The 22682-nt window shown below is 36.6% G+C and overlaps 2 protein-coding genes across 2 annotated transcripts; both read left to right on the top strand.

The window, feature by feature from the left end:
• The first annotated feature begins 3178 nt into the window (after positions 1 to 3178).
• Positions 3179 to 10817, top strand: LOC135471072 (choline dehydrogenase, mitochondrial-like). Its single transcript, XM_064750118.1, has 11 exons — positions 3179 to 3233; positions 4010 to 4218; positions 4424 to 4613; positions 4848 to 4976; positions 6025 to 6146; positions 6343 to 6510; positions 6655 to 6808; positions 8794 to 8954; positions 9611 to 9697; positions 9982 to 10169; positions 10673 to 10817. The coding sequence occupies exons 1-11, from the start codon at positions 3179 to 3181 to the stop codon at positions 10815 to 10817; spliced, it is 1608 nt and encodes a 535-aa protein (XP_064606188.1).
• Positions 10818 to 13520: 2703 nt separating this feature from the next.
• LOC135471071 (L-sorbose 1-dehydrogenase-like) lies at positions 13521 to 22294 on the top strand. Its single transcript, XM_064750117.1, is given in 12 exon segments — positions 13521 to 13647; positions 14928 to 15062; positions 15512 to 15670; positions 15673 to 15719; positions 15939 to 16077; positions 17318 to 17439; positions 17843 to 18016; positions 19021 to 19174; positions 19418 to 19578; positions 19733 to 19910; positions 20354 to 20573; positions 21013 to 22294. Coding segments are annotated over 12 exon segments (1689 nt in total). The 5' UTR covers positions 13521 to 13592; the 3' UTR covers positions 21158 to 22294.
• Positions 22295 to 22682: the final 388 nt, after the last annotated feature.

The raw sequence follows: 22682 nt of genomic DNA, 5'->3' as shown, positions 1-22682 counted from the left end.
CACTCTTGAGGTTGAAAACATCAGCTGTTTTATAAATGAAACATGTGGATCAAAGACTTGTCGGTAGATGAAGTGGTTAAGCCACCCTGTCACGGTCGGCAAAACAATCAGCCGCCTGTTTAATTTTATTCGTGGAAATTATCCAGTACAAATATAAAAACGACATTTTTTGTACATGAAAATGTTTTGAAAGGGCTATACATCATATTCAACAGAGAGAAAAACAAAGTTCTTTTGGATAAAAGTACTTTCGTGTTCTTCCTTTTGGTACTATATGTTTACAAAATAGCAAGGCAAGTTTCAGGCCTCTTGATGACCTGAATATGGCCGTTTGCACAGTATAACGTTTTTTGAAGACCACTTGTCTTCCACCAATATGGTGCCAGTATATATGACACATGGAAAATGGTTTTCTTCCGGTCTTTACCAATGACATTTACTAACAAAATTATGAACACTGAACACAAAGAGGTCTATAGAAAAGACTAAAACATGGTTAGCAAATCCAGAGCAGAGGCGACTGTTTCCAAATTGTCAAGTAAAGGGTGAAATCAGGGCTTCTGTCGGTTTTCTTTACTTAGGGTTTTATTATAATTTCATTCAAATGCTTCCTACTTGGAACCCCACCATCATGGCTTGTATGTAGCAGCTCTTACCATTAATGTAATAAAAACCAAGTCAGTCAAATTGTCACAGCATTTGAATGGTGGACCATCATAATATCAATCACTAATAAAGTCGTCACATAGGTAAAATGCTCGACAACCATCACTCAGCTGGATAAATGAAAATTGTTATCGACCGTTATCAATCAGGTCGTCAATAAAAGTCGATGATCGATCGTCAATAAAGCGGTCAATTAAAACGTCACGATCATCAAACTCGTCGTCAAAAAAGTCACTTATGGACCAACCCATTCTTCGGTCCATTCTTATAACTAATATCCAGAGCAGAAGGATATCCATAAAGATGCTTAATTCTGATTGATATTCACACCACTTTTTACGTCCTGGTTGTGCGTCACTTTGGCATGACGTGGCGTTGACTTACACGTATAGAACTGGCATCAATCAACCAGACACTCACTGTTAAAAAGCTTTTATGTACCCCCTGTTAGTGTGTTTGTCAAGATGGCACGTACATTTAACATTTCCTATAATATCATACAAACCCAATGAACTGGTTAAGTATTTTTTCTTAACCGATCGTTTATTAAATTTGATTAGATCAGAGATACACCGATATAGTGTCGTTCGTTTTGTGAAAAATGGTTCTTTCGTTGTCAACGCCAGTGCAAGTTACTAATTGAACATACAAGAAACCAAGGTAAATCAAGATTGTATTGCTTTATGAATAAAACTGGTCTTTGGGAAATAGAGTTCGGATATTATTTTACCGGTTGACAGCCTGAACTGTGATAAAGATATTTCACTTATTAGTGCCTGTTTAATATGGCTGTGCTATTGCGAACAGTTTCAGTCAAAGCCCAACTGAGATACTTATGTATCTGTAATCGACCTGGAAATTGTCCATACAAGTTTAAAATTTGAATGTAATGGCCACCATTTCGATTTCCAAACATTAAAACTTCTCCTTTCTTACATTTTACCACCATTATTTGTAGGCCTAATGTATATATATATATATATATATATATATATATATATATATATATATATATATATATATATATATATATATATATAATGCGACAAATAATGCGAAGCCTTCTCAACTTTGTACATTCTGTAGTAATCCGACTGCAGTTGGAATATCGTATGCCTTGAAAATAACATGACGTTTCCTATGTAAATTCTCCTCACCAGGAGAATTGTCTCTATTTCTTCAAATATGTATATATATATATATATATATATATATATATATATATATATATATATATATATATATATATATATATATATATATATATATATATATATATATATATTACTTTTTCTTATTGTTTTGTGAACTGGCTAACAGTTATTTTGGGAATTAGGCTTCCAATATTGGACTTGAAAATACATACTACAAATATCACTAATATATCCAAGAATCATAGTACAATTTGGTAAATCAGTTAAGATAGATCATCGGTTACATGTGACCATTTGCCGATTACCACACTGTCGGCGGTGCTCTGAAGGCGGATTACGCTTCCTGACTTCTACATTTGCGTTATGAGTCCCCATTGTTTTTGCTGCTCCGGTTTACCCTATATGTTACATTTCAATACATTCTAGAGCTGGGGATATTAAAGCTTATATTGAAGGCCTAGTGTGTTGCAGTGAGGCAGAAACAAATATTTCTGGCCTGTGAAACAAATCTGTTTAGTATTGAGCAAGCTCGTGTATGAGGTCGATAAGTAAGATGGCAAGTGAACGGGTGCACGTGTCCTTTTTCATTTATATTTTGATGGGATTGAGATATACGGCATATATATACGGAATATCATGCCCAAGATACAGGGCACGACCCGCACTAAGTGCCACAACTGATCCTGATGCGGATCTGCCCAGTATCAGTTGTAGTACTGCGTTTATAGTATTAAGAGACAACGATACGTAATAAAACAGAACCCTTAGGCTTCCACGTATAATTATGTTTTAAATACTAGATATTAGTTTTCGTTGATAAAGAGAAGAAAAAGAAAACCTGCCTAAAGTCAAAACAAAACAAAACACAGAAGACAAAAATGTTCTATATCGAGACGTCTGTGGGTATAGATGGCATTCTTGGTGAAATTTGCGAACTGGTTTAAATAGCTCGTGTAACAGTTATATAAGAAATAGTCAGGTAACTTAACGAATATCCCTGTATTTAGATAAACTGTTTGCATAAAAGTATCATTTAACACCACAATCAAACCACAAATGGGCCACACATTTACAGATTGCGTTTCCTGCGAGTCCAAAACTACGTAACCGGATTCCATTCATTAATACCTGAAACTGTCTTGGGGAAATCTGGTATATACATTATCAAGCAAGTACAATCTCCAGCTCAGAACTAGGGGAAATTTAACTAAGTTGCACATTCCACGAATGAAGATTTTCCATGCATGACTACGTTCAAGGGAAGTCATAAAAACTCAGATTCAAACCTGGCAGGTTACATTTTGTACCGCACTGTTGCTGGGATAGCGTTAGGAGTCATTAGGCTGACAAAAGTAATCATGATACCGACGAAGGTTCAAGAGCATCTGGAGCGGGTCTATGATTATATCATAGGTAAGTTCTCAGTCCTTTTACTAATTTGTACTTACTTAGATTTTCGTTTTCTACGTACATGTTTTCAAGAACAGTCAGTAAGAAGTGTTAAAGACATCTGAAGTATGTCATATACTTCATATATTAATTATTAATATGACGTGAAATGTTTTTGTGAGTGAGTTACTGCTCGGGGTTTAACGTCGTACTTTTTTGTGTATAGCGTTGAACATATATGGTGACCTATTTTGTGTGTGGAATCTCTAAAAATGGGCCAGATATAATCGGATCTTGCAATTTACACATTTAGTAGGTGTGTATTGAATAGTTGGAGAATGCCTTGGACTGGCTTCCTCTCCGGCCGCACGTGGGAAGGTCTGGCAGCAACCTACGGATGGTCGTAGGTTTCCTCTGGGCTCTGCACGGTTTCCTCTCACCTTAATGCTGAGTACGGTGTAAAACGACAATCAAATAAATAAAACAATCAAATAAAATGCACTGAGGTTATTGCCGGGTTATTCGACGACAGACAACATTTTCAAATGATGTCAAGAATGAATAAAATATTCACGACGTCGAAAGCAGTTATCGACAAAAATGTTTCTCTGGTAGTCAGCATCTTTTTCACATTACGTCCATAAAAGGTGTGAATTGTTTTCCTTGCAGATTAGAATAGGTTTACAACATTACTCTTTGGGCGTATTTAATTTTGGGCCACGGTCACATTAACAGCTGAACTATTTTCATTAGACTGACATGAAGATTAGGATGAGTATGTTTATGTTTGTCTGATTCAGTTGGAGCAGGAAGCAGTGGTTGCGTGATGACCAACAGGCTATCACAGGACGCTCACAATACAGTGCTGATTCTGGAGGCGGGAGGTGATGACCGATCCTACCCGGACATTGTAATTCCCGGACGATGTGGAAACTTGGGCAGTACTGACTGCGATTGGGGCTTCAAGCTTGTCCCTGAATACAATGCATTTAAAGGCTACGAAGGTCGGGTTAGTCATAGTCGTTTGCATATGATTCTCAGCAAATATTCCGTGATTAGGACAGAAGTGCCAATATTTAACAAAATGCTGAAACAATCTTCCACGAATCAGCCACTGTATACCAGTTAATACAATATGGTGTGCTTATTTAAGGAGATGACGGAAACGGTCATCATAGCCGCTGTTTTTTAGTTTACCTTTGAATTAAATGCAGGTGTACAATTCTGTATGCGGGAAGGTCCTTGGTGGTTCCGGCGCACTTAACTATCTCATGTACATGCGGGGAACCCCACACGACTACGATACATGGAAGAACATGGGCTGTACAGGTTGGGGGTACGCAGACGTCCTTCCTTACTTCATCAGATCTGAGAAATGTCTATCCAGCAAACTCCGAGATTCAGGTGAGACACGGTCCAACCTCTGTTTCTTTTAGCAGATTTACTTTGAATCAGGTGTCAGATAGACCAGTCAAAGAATTTTGAAATCCAATGCACTTTGTAAACGTTATTCTGTATTATTGTGGGCAATTACCCAATCAGTATTATGAGGTATTAAAGTCTGCCTTTAGTGTAGTTATCGATCGTTAATGTACCTGTTTTACTTTCATTACTTTTACTTTTAATAGCACTTTTCAGGTTTTCATGGAACAGATGGAGAAATAATGGTTTCGGACTCTAACATGTCATCGCTAGCTGACATTTTTATGAAAGCCGGAAAGCGAATGGGTTACAACATCACAGACTGCAACACAGATGACCCAATCGGTAATATCAACTGGCGTTTATTCTCAACAATTATTTGTAGAGGAATGCATCAAATCTTATCTTCGTATACCATTTTTAAATAGTGAAGGGACATCACTCATATCCGAAACAACCTGAAACACCAGTACTCAAAGGGATATGTAGGAAAAGGTACATAAAAATAGCAAATAAAGCTGGTAATTATTCTATTATATATATATAATTATATATATATAATAATTATTATATATTATATATATAATATATATATATATATTATATATATAATAATTATTATATATTATATATCTATTATATATATAAAAGGTACATAAAAATAGCAAATAAAGCTGGTAATTATTCTATTGTATATATATATATATATATATATATATATATATATATATATATATATATATATATATATATATATATATATATATATATATATATATCTGATTCAAATTTCTAAGTCTTCGTCAGTGAATAATTCCAAGGTAGATTTCCATTGCCTTGACCTTACCAGCAACGATACCAGTTTAGTTTTGCGCAGAGATGCAAGCTGCTAATCATTTTACTTCTTTCTCTAACGCGGACTTGCTAAAGACTGCTACTCAACTGTGATCGTCAGGAAAAGGTTTTGCTCATATGTAGAGACCCAAGCCTGTGTTAGGATTTAAAGCTCAGGCTCAGGATTCTCAATCACATGAAGCCTGTTGTTAGAATCAAGTTCTCGCTTGTCATGCCCAAATTGTCTCAAGCGCGCTGTTTCCCGTAGGCAATCTGTCTGATTAACACTGGCGTCTAACTACAGTTATGTATGTGAAATATGCCAACTGAATAAGTAAAAAATAAGTAAATAAATAAGAAACAAATGTTTGTCGACTATGTTGATCTCGGCTGATGTTACATACACAGAGGAATGTGGGCACTTTTCCCTTCAAATGTCAAAAAGCAGCAACGTAAAGGAGATATTTTGCATAAACCCATATAGATATATAGATTTAATGGAGATTTGTCACCTTTGAAGTGTTCAAACTAGTTGTTTTGTTTTGTTTCTTATCTGAAGGTTTCATGCATGCTCAGTCCACTATTGGGGATGGAGTCAGACAAAGTTCTGCTGAATGTTATCTTCGCCCTGCTCAATCTCGCTCAAACTTACACATAGCTATACATTGTCATGTCACAAAGGTAAAGATTGCTATCCAAGTGTTTATAGTAATCAAGAACATAATTGTGAACAAGAAACCAAATTCCATTCACTGATTAGATACCTCCAAATTTATAGCATGTGAAGTTATACTTTTGCTTAATTTTATTGGGAAAATCGGATATAAAATGTCATAATTGATAAGTTACTTATGTTCTGGAACTGTTCACATTGAAGGTCCTTTTAAACTACAATGTGGCTACAGGCATCCAGTTCATCCGTCATGGCCGAGTAGATACCATTCGCACAAGGCGGGAAGTGATACTAGCAGCTGGAGCTTACTGTTCTCCACAGATCCTAATGCTCTCCGGGATAGGACCAAAACACCACCTGGAAACGCATGGGGTAAATGTATAAATATTTACTAACCAGTCTGCTATAAACAAATCTAGTTCCAAAAGGAAGAGACTTTACTGTGAATTAAACCTTTGCATTTGTGTTTCAAAACGCATAGTAAGTGCAATTTTTGTGGCATTCTTTATGCTACAGATTCAAGTCATTCAAGACCTGCCCGTTGGAAACAACTTACAGGACCATACAGCTGTTATCGGCTTAGAGTTTGAAATCGACCAGCCATTATCTATTACATCAGAAACTCTAGGGTTGAAAACAACTTCAGATCTTTATACACAGCAACGTGCAGGTGAGTTTCAAACAAAAACATACCGTCTCGAGAGCAATATAACCAGCATGATTCTGCTGGTGAACTACGCATCCCTCAAGCTTGTTTTCGTGTTATAGTTTATTAAATGTGACAGCACAGCATTTTGAAAAATTCTGCACCGGTGACATCGCGTCTAATAAATTACTTGTAAGTTACTACTGTTTGAACATAGTGTTACTGCACTTTATTATATAGTTCTATGATTCTAGCCATGATTCTAGTGGAGTTGATATAAGTTTGTGCTATTTAAGCATTTAAAACATTTGGAATGAAAGCCTGACTGAGACGAACAAAAATCCGGAAGTCACTAGTTACGTGTCCTCTCTTGCCAACTTTCACATTGTCTCGCCTTGCTGTGTTGTATTATGGAATTTTCTGTTAGATTATAAGCATCACCGATTTATTGATTTAATGTTGTTGTATGTTAAATGTTATACCACAGCAGTCTGAGTAATACTTGACAAATGACGTCTAATAAATGGATATAGAGGTTTACCGAATTTTTTATCTAATTTTGCTTGAGTGATGCACTTACATGAACAATTAGAACAAATCCCGGATTTAAGTAAGTCAGTAGTTGAAAGAATAAACAAAAAATTTTCAAATGTTTATTTTTTATCTATGTGGGACACATTTAAATAGTGTATGGTTGTGTGAAAGCAGGGCAAAGTTTCAGTCTCAGTTGCATGTTTATCCCATCAATCCCACGCCCTCCTATAACGGGGATAATTAACATGGGACAGAAAGATAATTTAACAGTAAGAACAAATTATTGGGGTGCGATGATAATATTCTAGTACATTTGCCACATAAGTGAAATCAATCTAGTATATTTTGAAATCATTATAGAAATATGACTGAAGAAAAAAAAAGAAAAACGAAACAAAAATATGATGTAAATTTCCAAGCGTGCATACATACATAATCGAAATCAGGTTGTTATAGTGAGAAGATTGCAACCTCCGAAAATGCTAACCATGTGACATGAATAAGATAGGCCTATATTTATCCATCTTTACACAACTATGAACTGCTCTAATTAACTACCTGAACAATATAATTATTTGTTTTTTTTTTTATAAATTTCAAAATATTAAAAGTGTCTAATAAAATTAAAAATTAAGTATATTTCTATCCAGCATTTTATTTCAAAATCACACAACGTAACCTATAAATTCCTTGTAAGGATATATGTGGCGTGAATGCTGTACAGTTCTACTGGCAAGTAATGGTTTGGAGTGCACCGCACTCATGAGCAAAGTATTACATTCAAGTTTATGATCGTGTTATTAGTTATGTATACATGCCTACACGTGTAGAAATGCAGGTAATAAAATGACTCATAAACCACATATTTCATACGGTCTGGAATATTATGTGACGAGATAAGATTAATCTTTTGCTTATGCCTTAGGAAAAATAAATGAATTAACTATTAAATGTATGAAAAGTGTTCATTAAAGATTTTTTTCAACATGGCAGCTATCATAAAAACCGCTGGTTTAGCCGCCATATTTTCCGTGAATTTAGCTTACCCCAATACCTATAGGCCTCTCTTGATTTCACCATGCTTAGATGCCATAATGCTGAGAAGACATATCCAAATCAAATTTAAAACGTTTTATTAGGTATACCTAATAAAACAAGCCTGTTCCCTTGTTTACGAATCTAGGCATCCAGTCAGACGTGATCTGTAATGGATGTTCTGGATTAATAATCGAAGGCTAACTCTTGTTTTAAGACTGTAATCAAATATCAACCTATTTTATGTTAGACAACGTTTGTTATTTTCTGATGATGCAACCTAACTCAGCTATAAATATTGCGAAGAGCCGATATCTTAAGTAAGGTGATAGTATGTTATTTGTAGATTTGCCTACGCCACCACTCATATATGGGGGTTGGTATGTGTGCAAGTGTACTCTATATGTAGTCTGGCCTCATATGACATGAATGTTTTATAGGTCCACTGGCTTGTAATGGTCTGGAGTGGACCGCACTCATCAGAACAAAGTATCAGGATGAAGAAAACCCCAACCCTGATGTACAACTTATAAGTGTCAACGGACTCCTGGGTACGGGTAAGAATGGAAGACCCAAAAACATGGTTGGCATAACCAAGAAGGTAAATCTGCTTATTATCCGTTTATTATCCGTTATTGGCAAACACAATTAGTAATCTTAACACTATTAACAACTATGCATAATTGTCTTACTATAAGAAATCTTTGCAATCTGATACTTTTGACATATTTATTTATTTGGCTGGTTTCCCTGCTTAACGATATTTAACCATCAGGCAAAGGGAGGGCCTAGGAGGTATATATTTGATTTCCTGTTCTGTAGGTAATATATATATATATATACATGTATATATTATATATATATATATATATATATATATATATATATATATATATATATATATATATATATATATCTATATATATATATCTATATATATATATATATATATATATATTATATATATATATATATATATATATATATATATATATATATATATATATACTTAAACAGTATTTTGCACACCCACTAGAACCATGGTTAAGCAGAATTAGATGGCGCTATGTTGCTGATATCACTTTATTTACACGTCATTGATCTAGAATTATTCAAACTCATGCGATGTCGCATTTAATAATAACATTATATACTGCTATAGGACAGGCCTAGGGGATGATCATTCCACCCACACAATCTTGGTTTATGCGGTGAAACATGGGGAGTAAGACTGATTCAAACTGTTCATTTTTAAAGGTATTTGATGCGATCTTTGAGGGGAATGAAGGGAAGTATGGCTTCGGTGTTGTTGTTCTTAATACCAACACCAAGAGCAGAGGAACAGTCAGACTTGCTAGCGATAATCCTCTATCTGCTCCAGTTATACATCACCGAATCTTGGAAGATCCAAGGGATATCGGCTCTCTGGTTGAAGGTTGGTTATATGCATTTTCAGTGCGGCCATTCGTATCGGAGATGGCTCGTCTCCTAATTACACTTACAAATTCTCACCGTTAAACTGTTGTGAGTAAATTGTCATTTGTACCTGTTCATGTATCTTGTGTTGATGTGTTTACTTACCAGTGTTACATGTAACATTTTAGGTATAAAAGCTTTGATGGATTAAGACGGAGCCTTTCAAGTCTGTGGGTACAAGGCATACCGGCCGTGTACTCCCAGACTACAAGAAAACCCCATTCACAGACGAGTACTGGGTCGAGTACACCAAGACGCTAACGAATACTTACCACCCATGTGGGACGTGTAAGATGGGCAGGATTAGAGATCCGACGACCGTGGTGGATTCAAACCTGAGGTAAGATTATTATCCTCACCTGTGTGGCAAGGTCCTTATGACGAAGAGGCTATACTGGAGATTGATGGCCAAAAAAACGATCAGTGCAAATCCAATCGAATTTTAGCCATGATTGTAGACAAGTCCAGATTTTTATCTTTCAAAAAATACCAGCATTCTGTGTGCACGTTTTATCGTTCAAAATAGGCAACAAACCTCTGAAAACGTAGGATGTAAATCGCATTCTATCATTTTCAAACTTATAATATTTTAAGACAAACGTCTACAGTGTCATATTTACTGAAAGGCAAGTTTCTTATCTTCGCTTTTGCTTTCTCGGATGTATAGCCTAACATACTACAAAAACACTGAAAAAGACTTAAAGTCGCATATTTGACGTCTTAATATTTGGAAAAAATTTATTTGTCTGCAGTTACACAAAAAGGCGTATGTGGTAATAAAAAAACTTTTTTGTGCCATATTTCGCTCTGTTGCTAACAAGAGGATTCCGGATTGTCTTGTAGGGTAAAGGGAGTGGACAGACTCCGGGTAGCCGACGCCTCCGTCATGCCGACAGTTACCTCAGCCAACGTGAACGCCACCTGTGTTATGATTGTAGAAAAAGCAGCTGACCTCATCCAATCGGAATGCCTGGTGTCCAGACTGTAAAAACTTGTTTAACTATATCTGTGATTGTTTATTGTTTTGTGTCATAAATCTTTGCTTCTTTTGTATCTTGTTGACTGGGTGGCCATTACATCGAAATCCTAAAAATTTGTATGTTTACATTTTCATGAACTTACCAATAAAGACAGAGGACATCAGTGTCAGTTTTGTGTTCAGTAAAGTTCATCTGTTACATAGAAAGGGTTTAATTTGTTTCTGAAAGCTTCCCCCGTTTCACTTACAACATGGATTCTGCGATCATGTGACCGGATGAATAACTGGCAATAGCTTGAGATAACTTGACTCATTCATTTAAATGTGTAAAATTACTTCAGGATGTTTGTGGATATGTTAATAGGCTAATTTTCATCACGTGTGAAATATTATTTTAGAAATGTCAGCCAATTGCATGCATGAGGGAAAAAGTAAATGCCTGTGGGCGTAGCGTTACCAGCGATCTCCGTTTATTGGAGCAGAGTGTTCAGAGTAAAACTGACATTCCGGGTCAATAATTTCATGGCTTATTTCGAAAATAACGTCAACACAAACCACCTAAGAAAGAAGAGCCTATTTAAATTAGGACGGTTTCACGCAAAGAGAAGCAGTTAATGGTTTGCAATGATTACGAAAAGACACAAGGAATGCTCCAGGCGAATTTTAGAAGGACAAAGTCTTTACGTCAACTTCTTGAAACACACCGCTAACCACTTCTAAAATATATTTGCCATTTCATAGGATGGTTAAATTACATATCGGGTGGTTTTAAGCAATTACTGAATCTGGAGATCGAATTACTTAATCGAGGTGTCACATCTTCGTTATTAATTTCGCACAGATGAGGTTGTAACTTCAGCACTTCATCATTTCGATTAACGATAAAATATTTCGTGCAGTGCTTTTGCAGGAGCATACATGTATTATGTAACCTTTGCCAGAAAATACATGGACTGAGGAACCATTTACCACTAAATCTGGTTATATGCACGACTTCAACTGTAAAGGCTACAACATATACTTCCGGGAAGAACACCCACATTTTTACCATTGAAATACATGTAAGCTGCTTCGGGTAGTCAAGGTTGTTCTTTATTTGAGAGAAGTTGCAATCAGTGTCATGGTAACTTAGAATTGAAATATATTTAAAGAAAAGAGACACAATGTGAAATATAAGATCTAAACTAAAGTCCAACATTCGGATACCACGCGTAGACCATAGAGGGGCGCTCAATGACCCATCTCCTAAACAATTATAACCCGCTTTCCAAACGGAACACGTCAGAACTACACATAAATACCAAATAAAGCTATAAGAGCTAATGGATCTGTTGAAGGCGTGATATCGGCTGCAATCAGTCTTTATGGTTCTTGTGTTTTTGTGAAGAGAGTTAAAGCCGTTTAAACCTTTAAATTCTACGGTGAGTTAATGGACCATACTATCACAGTTTAGGAGCTCTGAGGCCAGAGAAGTTTTCTCAACTTTAATACGACTATGAATGTTGTAATAACTCTTTTGACCCATGAGTACAAAATTACTGAAATAATGTCTCAAAAATTCCTTCCTTCTGATGAACATCAGGAAAAAAGGTGATGTGACGTCAGAGTTCCTAAATCCAAAATCATAAATGTATGATGAACCTTACTTTATATTTTAGCTCTCTTTAAGTGCGACGTAAATCTCTCAGAATACATACATACATGCTATACACGGACTGTTTAAGCTAGCAGGTGTTTAATACACAGTTTAATGAATGGAGACGATCAGGCTTGATCTAAATTGCTCTTTGTATACAGTCGTTCTCGTATGAGAACAGATACAGGTCTGTCTATTGCATATATGGATGATTCACTGTTTCCCCCAATTTCACATAGATGTTACTAATGTGAAATTCAATCATAAAAATCATAGAATAAATAGGTATGATTATTTTTCTGAATTTTGTGATTTACCAAAATTTTTTAAAAAAGTACATAGTTGACACTGGATGCTGAAATTAACATCCATCGCTAAATGACATCCCCTGCTTATTTCATAATTACTGATATTCTCTTACACATTATCTATCGCGGCTGAATATGACAGGGCAATGAATTAATTATTCACCTTTGAGCTATGGAAAAATTGTAAAGGTGAAAATTCAACCTATGTGTTACGTTTAACACCCTATATTTGTATAATGCCATTAACTCCGACGCAAGATAAATATGCATGGGACACAAACCGGAACAATGTATGAGGAACTGTAGACCTATCAATCTTCCATATTAACTTGCATCAGCCTGCATATTAGTAAATTAGAATATTTTTCAAGGGCTAGGAGTTTGAAATTTGAGTTGGATGTCATGCGTACAATATCCACTATCCCTCGTGCATGTCCCCGGCATGGTTTAATATTTACTGTGTGTGTATTTTTCTTACATATTCCTGTGGGAACTAGTGTTTTACATGTAGGTTGTTTTTTTAACGGGGTCTTGTAGTTTTCTACTTGCAACGCTGGTGTATTATTGACATGAAAAAAAAAATGGTTTTAAACATGTTATTCATTAATCAATTGTTATATTCACCTGACCTAATTTAGTATTCAAGAACGTGTATCTCAGTATTAACGCTTAGCAGAAGCGCTGCGTGATCACAAAATATTAGTCTGAATATTGTCACGGTGACCAAAATGTAGAACACGTAGATAGCCTCTCAAACGAGGGATATTACGTACTTATTCGCAAGGTCACTCAAATTAGCACATGGTGGCTATTTCGGCGTAAGTCGTTTCAACAGAGAGGATGGAAAAAAACGGACTTCACGGGGAGGTGCAGCCAGTCTATGACTTCGTTATTGGTAAGCGTACACTCATGCATGAAATCCAAATATTACTATGCTGTCGCTATGCTGTAGTCATTTATATTGCATGTCTTTCATAGTGTACACCTGATTCTGCTACTGAACTTATTGTTTGTAAAATGCGACGGCAACATAGCATTCTGAGTACTTCTAGATAATAAATCATGTCTTACTGGCTCTAAGATTCTACTAGCGAAAGTCACCGGTAATTTGTGATTTGTCTGCATGTCTGAACCAAACTGATAAGAGCTTATGAATGTGAACCCGACAGCTTGTCATGGCGTTACCACGTGTTAGATGATACATATTTGACTTGACTATATAGGCCTATGCCATGTAAGATATAATATGAATCCCAGCGTACTTGTATGCCCTGGGACGTCTAGTGCCAGATGCTAGATCTAATGAAACTTGGATTAATTACAGATTCGAGACTTGCTGGCAATCGAGCCCGGAGGATGAAACATGTTAGTACTAGACCTTAAAATAAGGCAAAAAATAAACAACCTTATTGTCTACATTATCACGCTGATTATATATCCCATGTATAAAGTTTATAAAAATGTAGGTCACCAGTTGAGGACGGAGTTGTACAGTGACACAGTAACTAAGTTTAAGTTGTTCAATTACGCCAGCTACGCCCACATGATGTAAGGTTGTAAGTTCGAATCCAAATTTGGTCAGCTCGTTTTTCGGTGGAATAAGAGCAGAAAATAAGACGTTTGTTTCAGGAATGTCTGTTTCTACTTTTTATAGGATTAATATTAGTTTAAAATAAATAATTAAATAAATAAAGTTGCTTTTTCGTCAAACGTATATTTTTGAGTGGGGATTTGAAGAACTTCCACTAATAATCCGAGATATGTGAAAATCCAGGGGGCCTCAGTGGCTAGCGCAGCGTAATGACCCAGGAGTCTCTCACCATTGCGGTCGCTGTGAGTTCAAGTCCAGCTCATGCTGGCTCCCTCTCCAGCCGTAAGTGGGAAGGTCTATCAGCAGCCTGCGGATGGTCTTGGGTTTCCCCCGGGCTGTGCCAGGTTTCCACCCACCATAATGCTGGCCGCCGTCGTATAAGTGAAATATTCTTGAGTACGGCGTAAAACACCAATCAAATAAATAAATAATAAATAAACGTGAAATTCCATATCTGTTTAAACATGTAGTATTTTGAGTTTATGATTTGAAGAAAAAAAGAGTTGAGAGATGAATATACAAAGTGGAGATTCTTTCCTAAACAGCAGTAACCATGCATTGAACGATTTATATAATTTTTTCAGTTGGTGCAGGTGCATGTGGGTGTGTTCTGGCCGCCCGACTCTCAGAGAATCCATTCCGCACCGTGCTGCTGCTCGAAGCCGGTGGGGATGACCGTGAAATACCGGAAAATAGCCGTGCCAGGGAAAGCCCCACATGTGCAAATGACTGACTACGACTGGAAATATAAAGGCGTTCCCCAAGAAAATGCATTCAAGGCATACAAGAATCATGTAATCACAATCTGTCTATCTTGTAATTTATTATCTCAGGTGACATCAAATAAAATATTTATATTTGCCTTTATAACAAAGTACTTATGAATTTTATAATTCATTTTACTTCGTCATATGAATTTATTTACCTAGAGCATTGGAGAGCTTCTGTCCATTAACGGCAACACACTCCTTAATATAGTTGCTATGCCATAACAGTCCAAGGCGTGGCATTTGATCAAACAATTGTGATTGTGCATCTGTTTATTTTCTCTTGTTTTACATTGGACTGTAAAAAACTTAACATTGTGATCGAATATCTCTGATTCTGACATAAGAGCTGTATCTATAGTTTTCCGTTCTTCAGCATTTTTGAAAAATGTCTTATTCAGTGTCCGAATGGTTTATCTTCTATCAAACACCTCTATTTCGTAGATTTGTAACATTCCCGTGGAAAGATACTGGAGGTTCTGGCTCCATCAACTACATGATGTTCATGCGAGGCACGCCGCACGACTTCGACACCTGGAAGAACATGGGCTGTACAGGGTGGGTTACGCTGATGTCCTTCCTTACTTTAAAAAATCTGAACGTTGCCTTGTGAGAAAACTACGCTGACTCGGGTTTGTATAAGAAATACAATTTCACCTGCAGTTCCAATTTACATGCATCGGATTTAGTTGTTTTTAGCTGTTTTTTGCCTTTTTAAGCTATTTACTGTCTAGAAATTTTTGTTACCGTTTACCTGATCAGATGTTGAACTTATGCCACAGATTTTGTAAATCACTTGATATTGATGTGTACTACCAATGTTGGCAGATTACCCGCGGTAATGACGGCCCAATGATAGTGAGTGAAGCTAGAATGACACCTTTCTCCCAAGTGTTTGTTCAAGCCGGAGAAGCCATGGGATATCCGGAAACGGACTGCAACGGCCCAAATCATTTGGGTAAAAAACGTTTGTATCGTCTAGTGATGTAATGTGAAAAAAGAATAAAAAAACGGATATATATTATTTACTCTAAAATTACTCCCAACATTGAAAACTTTTATTTTTAGTGAAATCTCCTATTGAGAGCTAGTTTCTTGCTTCCTTATTGTTTTTTTTATTATGTTAACGTTCACCCTAGATGAAAAAAACATTTGGCTATGTGAATTATATTACCTGTGCATTACAGAGAATTTGATGTGTGTCGTGATGTTGGCGGTTTTGGTTTATTTGTTGGCGTCTTGTTACACGTAATTGCATAGCTGGACATTCCTACACTTATTACACACGATTTCATAGCTATACATTCCCACACTTTTATCTGTTGGCGTCTTGTTTCACGTAATTGCACAACTTTACATTCCTACACTTTTATTTGTAGGCTTCTTGTTACACGTAATTGTATAGCTACATTCCTACGGTTTTCTTTGCTGGCGTCTTGTTACACGCAATTGCGTAGCTATACATTCCTACACTTTTATTTCTTGGCGTCTTGTTACACGTAATTGCATAGCTATACATTCCTATACTTTTTGGCGCCTTGTTACACGTAATTACATAGCTATACATTCCTATACTTTTGGCGTCTTGTTACACGTAATTGCATAGATATACATTCCTGCACCTGCAGCCTGAAATCGTTAATCAGATCTTTGCGTCTGACAATTCTTACAGATTTTCATGACAGCAAAATTTTAAAATTGAATGATGTTGCAATGTAGAAACACTCTTCCTGGTAAAAGTCAAACTTACAAGCTTTGCTTTCACATCCCCTCGCATTTTTATACATTTGTTTGCTCTTTCAATACATTATAGCTGGTACTCATTTGTTTTTAATTCAGGTTCCTTCCCCATTGTTTGGCAATATATTCTTCCATTCTAAAGTACTCAATTATTTGTTTACTTAGGCTTTTTGTCTCAAACAAAGTTTATTATTTTTCTTCGTTGGATAAGCCTAGATTTACTATAGCATTGTTAATTTTGCACGTGAAGTTGCACTCCTGCTTTATCCATCTTCAAATCTTATCTTTTAACTATTTCACACTGGAAAAATAAATGTTCCATGGTTTCCCTTTCTTTCTTACAAAGTTGACAATCGCCATCATCTTTTCTGCCAGTTTTGTAATAATCCGATTTTGTAGGACATACCCCGAGTTTTCATGTTGCAAAAATACTGTTGTCCTGCATAGAACATTGATCGCTGTTGCAGGTTTTATGGTGGTACAGTCTAACATTGGGGACGGGGTCAGACAAAGCTCTAGTGAGGTCTTTCTAAGACCGGCTTTAGGGAGAGATAACCTCCACGTGGTTACCCATTGTCACGTGACTAAGGTAGGCTATACAGCAGTGATATAGTATATAGTGTGGTAAACCCCAAGCGTATCCAGACAAAGACGGCTGGGAAATATATATTTTCATCACCATGTCCACAGTTTATTGGTGAGATAAGCCTGATAATATAATATAAATTCAGTTTGTCATATTACTTACCCTTGTCACAGTTAATAACAGTAATTTAGGATTTTTGCTTGTTTGTTGATGCTTAGTTATTCAACCTGATTACCCGTCAAAACAACAAAATATACAAAACAAAAAATGATGGTTTCATTCATGGTAGAGATACTGAAGTACACTTATGGTGGCGAAAACGTGTGCAAAAAATGACAAATCACATCCTGAAATATATGAACTAGGAATAATGACGCACAATAAATTTTCATGGTTTCCGGTGAAGGTTATTACGGACAACAAGATTGCACGCGCCGTGGAGTACGTGCGTACCTCGACCCGACAGACATACACGGTGAGGGCACGCCAGGAGATCGTCCTGTGTGGTGGAGCCGTGGGTTCCGCTCAGCTGCTCATGTTGTCTGGGATAGGCCCGGCCGACCATCTCAGATCCTTCGGGGTAGGCAACTGTCATTCATGCAAATCCGAGACAAGCTTACGCTGATACTTTACACACACGACAATACATTGCTTGTTTATTCAAAGGTGGAGAAAACTTAAAAATGACATAAAGTTCAGATGAAAGAGTGCGAAAAGTTATTCTGAAATGTGGCATTCAATATTTTTTACGATTTTTCCTTAAGGAGAAAAGGACACTGGAACGTATTTTTGTCATAAATGAGGATGTAACACAGGTTAAATATATATTTTTGCACTAGAATTTGTTTTTTTTAATATGTTCATAAATATTATCATAGTTTAGGTTAAATGCATATGTTTTGATATAAATAGCCAAATTTACATTCAAATAAATTTACTAGACAAGCACCACATCCTTATTTAGAACATTATTATGCAACAAAAATAAATACCAAAAGTTGTTCCCAAATATCCACCATACAAAAATTTTTTAAATACCCTTTCTCTTGAAAAAAATCCAAAAAAATATTAAAGACCATATTTGCAAATAAGTTTTGACGCTCTTTCATCTGATTTTGGCGTCATTTTTATGTTTTCTTCTCCATTAATCTTGTTCACGTAACTGATGAGGTGGGTGAGTCTCTCAAACTGCATGATGTGATAAAAAGACTTCATTGCATGTATTTCAAAAGGGTAATTTTCTCTCAGTTATTAAATATAAATTATTCAGGAACGTCTCCGTTGAAAAAAGGTATTCATGTTAAAGAAAGGGGACGTGAAACTTCTATAATATCTCACCTGGATGTCAGGTTGTAGTGTGTTGTACAGTCGCTGATGTAGACAATGAATTAAAACTGTCATAGATTTCGTTTGTTGGTTTATTGAGCAAAAGCATAGCATCTAGATTTGTCTTTTACTACTTCATTGACATTTAACAAACCTTTGTGTAGTGCATAAGATAATACATAATACATTATTTGCTCTGCCTTTACCTTATTACCGTTATACCAAAATTACAAATTAGCTGATCAATGTTCTGTTTAGATAGAGGTGATCGCCGACCTTCCTGTGGGAGACAACCTCCAAGACCATGTAGGGGTGGTAGGGATAGAGTTTGAAATTGATAAACCATACGCTGCTTTACCGAAGGACTTCGACTCCCAGGCTAATATCGACCGATACGACAAAATACGAGCAGGTAAGAAGGTTTATGAAGAATTACGCCACAGTTGACCAACACTGACAGGACTATCGTAAATTAAGCATACAATGAATGTGGTACCGAAAATCCGTAGGAGGTACATTTGTGGATTTAATCATGTATACTTTATTTCCTAACACATGCTTTTAAACAAATTATTTTGTTTGTAAGCTTTAGAATGAACTGTGACTCATTCAAAGGTTTGTCTAGGCCAATGTCATCTGTGTTTGTTTTACAAAGGACCCCGAGCGACAAATATACTGGACGCGGTCGGATTGATTCGGACCGATGTTCAAGATCCTGGAAATCCAAACCCGGACATAAGCATTATAAACCTTTGTTCTTTGTATGGAGCCGGTGAGGAGTCCAGATTGAAAGTCATCACTGGAATGAAAGATGAGGTGGGGAATAAATAAATCATAAATTAACAGTCATCTCGAAATCCATATTATTGTGGATGTAATATCTGCATCCTCTGGCTCTATATAAGATCTTGTCGTACCCTCCATCGTACAAGTCTTACATTTACATGCTGCTTTTGGTCTGCTTATTTAGATATGGGATGTCATGTTCGCTGATAATCTTGGAAAACACGGCTTCAGCGTCAACATTGGAGTGACGCATCCAAAGAGCCGTGGTACAATCAGACTAAGGGACGCACATCCCACTTCTCATCCCGAAATCAACCATAAGGCCTTGTCACACCCAGATGATGTCAGAACCCTCGTAGCAGGTGATGAGCGCTCATTCTACCACTTCTCTGTTTCACACTTTAAGGGACAACGGTTTCGAAACTGATGACGATATATGGACACCGAAATTGCTAAACTGTAAAGGATTTCTCGTTTGAATTTTTTGAATGTTAACAATTACGAAACGGCCTAGGGGTCAGATTGATTAACTGATTTATTGATACATTTATTTCATTGTAGTGTAACGCAGTACTGGTATTTACGAACTATTTACTTACATGACGGCGGTTAGGTCTATGGATGGAGACATCCAGAAAGATTAGTGTAAAGCGGAGAGTGTACCTCTTAAATCACAAATGCTGTTGTAATTGAACTCCTCACAGTGATACATCATTCACGTGTGGCTAATTAGTATGACCACAGTCATTTCGATATTGTAAAAATATAGAGAAATTGTTTATAGCGCCGCGTATTTTGTTCACAGGCATTAAGTTTATGCTGAAGTTTGGACAAACGAAACCGATGAAGGATATAGGAGCTCGGTTTACAGCCCGAATCCTTCCTGGGTATACAAAAACACCGTTTACGGATGAATATTGGGAGGAGTTTGTCCGAACTTTAACCTTTATGACGTACCACCCCTCGGGAACATGCCGCATGGGTCGGGTGGAAGACTCGACAACGGTGGTGGATCCACAACTTCGGTAAGTGTAAGATTCGACTACTGGTATGGATGCAAAAGAGGTAAGTGTAGATTGCACTAGCCCTACTGTAGTGGATGCAAAACAGGTGAGTGTACGTTACAGTAGCCTACTGTGGTGGATGCAAAACAGGTGAGTGTACATTACATTAGCCCTACTATTGTGGGTGCAAAACAGGTGAGTGTAGGTTACACTAGCCTACTGTGGTGGATGTAAAACAGGTGAGTGTTCGTTACATTAAACCTTCTTTGGTGGATGCAAAACAGGTGTGTGTAGGTTACACAAGCCCTACTGTGGTGGATGCAAAAATAGGACAGTGTACGTTACATTAGAATGCCTAACACTCTCAGATAATGAAAAGCACAGAATCAAGGAAACTTCAGTTAATTAAAGAACAGCTGCGCTCAAACTTCATATTTTGAATAAGTGTGTTCTGTTTCAGGGTGAAAGGTGTAGAGAGACTCCGCGTGGTCGATGCCTCCATCATGCCACTGATTACCTCTATGAACCTCTATGCCCCCAGTGTAATGATTGCAGAGAAGGCTGCCGACATGATTAACAGGAAGGGACTCCTGTCAAATCTCTAACCCTCGGGGAACTACAGCATCGGGTGTCTCAACTGACTGCTTCGGAAAATAAAGATAAAACAGTTTAAAGAATAAACTTGGGAAGTGAGCCTGAACATATCTGCCGTGACTGCTCTGTATATTAATTAACCACGAATTTAATGTGTTTATTAGTATCCATGCAGTATTAGAATAATGCAAACTGATTGTAGCTATACTATCCGTAGTTTATCCAGATGTTTCAATAAGTATGAAGTCACCAGGGCCTATTTAAAATGTTATATATACAATGCACGATGCAATGTTTCATATCGGTGATTCTAAATAAAAAAAGTAACACGGAGAGCATAAGTCTACAAAAGTAAATATAAAATGATATGGGTAATGAAAGTAAATGTTCATCTGCATAAACCGCATGAGTAATGCGTTGTAGGATGATCGCTAGTTCAATATAAGACTGCTTCTATTGATAAGGGAAATTTAACGAAACCGATAAAATATAAAATGTCTTTGAATGGTAATTTGCTTAGCAAAAGTTGGACAAATACCTTTTCTATATCGCAGTTGCTATTTCTTCATTCAGATGACTGCTTTGAGTAATTATATTTCAAAAGCATGTAATCAAAAATTAGATTTGTTGACAAAAGTTGATCTTGTGGTCAAGATCATAGACGTGATTTTATGTTTTTTGATTTAATATGACATACAAAAGTCGAGCAGACACCTCGGCAGAATAACTTCAAAATTAAACCGACAAATGAATAAATTCAATACCAGGATACATCGTTTGGGACAGCCATGGACGTGAAATTGTCAATACAAGAACAAGTTGGTAGTATAAATGCTGTATATTCTATGTAATAAATGAAATACATTTATTTCTTCACTTATTACATGCTTAGCTATGCCAAGAAGGTAGTAAACGTGGCATGCAGGGTTCATTACAATATGAATTCGATATTCTCATCTGTACAAGCTCAGTTTTGTCACATATAATTTGACTCTTCTCACTGATTAACCGAGTTGCTCGACTCCGCACGTTTGTTGTCACGCTGTATAAAGCTTAATACACCGGTATTTTGTAGAACATATGTGCGAAAAGGAGGTCAGAATAACAGACCTACGTGACACGTTTATAGCACGGACAATTACATTTGTGAAGGTGACGCCGTGTGGAGGGAGGGTGGTGAGGGGGGTATTCATAGTGATCTAATCTACAAGGCAAGCAAAACGGCTATGTTTATTCGCTGTTATTGTTTGCTTTCATTATTATTGTTATTATTATTAGTAGTAGTAGTAGTAGTAGTAATTTTTGGTTTTAAATTACATTTTGAGAAAACGCAGAATTTCCTTTCAGTTCAAATGTAGAACGAATGTTTCAATAGTGATATCGCACTGATAAATGCTAGACATTGCACCTCTAACCACAAGCTCACAATCGCCAGCAAAGTAAACTTGCACTCAGTACTCAATTATCAACGACCGTAATTGTAAAATTCATTAGATATATAATATGACAATATGGAAAGTAAAGCCATGTTTGTAC

This window comes from Liolophura sinensis, chromosome 7 (genome assembly GCF_032854445.1).
Source record: "Liolophura sinensis isolate JHLJ2023 chromosome 7, CUHK_Ljap_v2, whole genome shotgun sequence".
Taxonomy (NCBI): Eukaryota; Metazoa; Mollusca; class Polyplacophora; order Chitonida; family Chitonidae; genus Liolophura; species Liolophura sinensis.
Note: the sequence above shows the minus strand (reverse complement) of the source record. Positions and strands in the feature narration are given on the sequence as shown.

Bases quoted from the DNA above. Each gene is read 5' to 3' on its own strand.
- LOC135471072 (XM_064750118.1), top strand. From the start codon at position 3,179: ATGATACCGACGAAGGTTCAAGAGCATCTGGAGCGGGTCTATGATTAT. The intron at 4,614-4,847 runs GTGAGACACGGT...AGCACTTTTCAG, and splicing joins CAGCAAACTCCGAGATTCAG to GTTTTCATGGAACAGATGGA. The intron at 9,698-9,981 runs GTCAGACTTGCT...TGATGGATTAAG, and splicing joins ACACCAAGAGCAGAGGAACA to ACGGAGCCTTTCAAGTCTGT.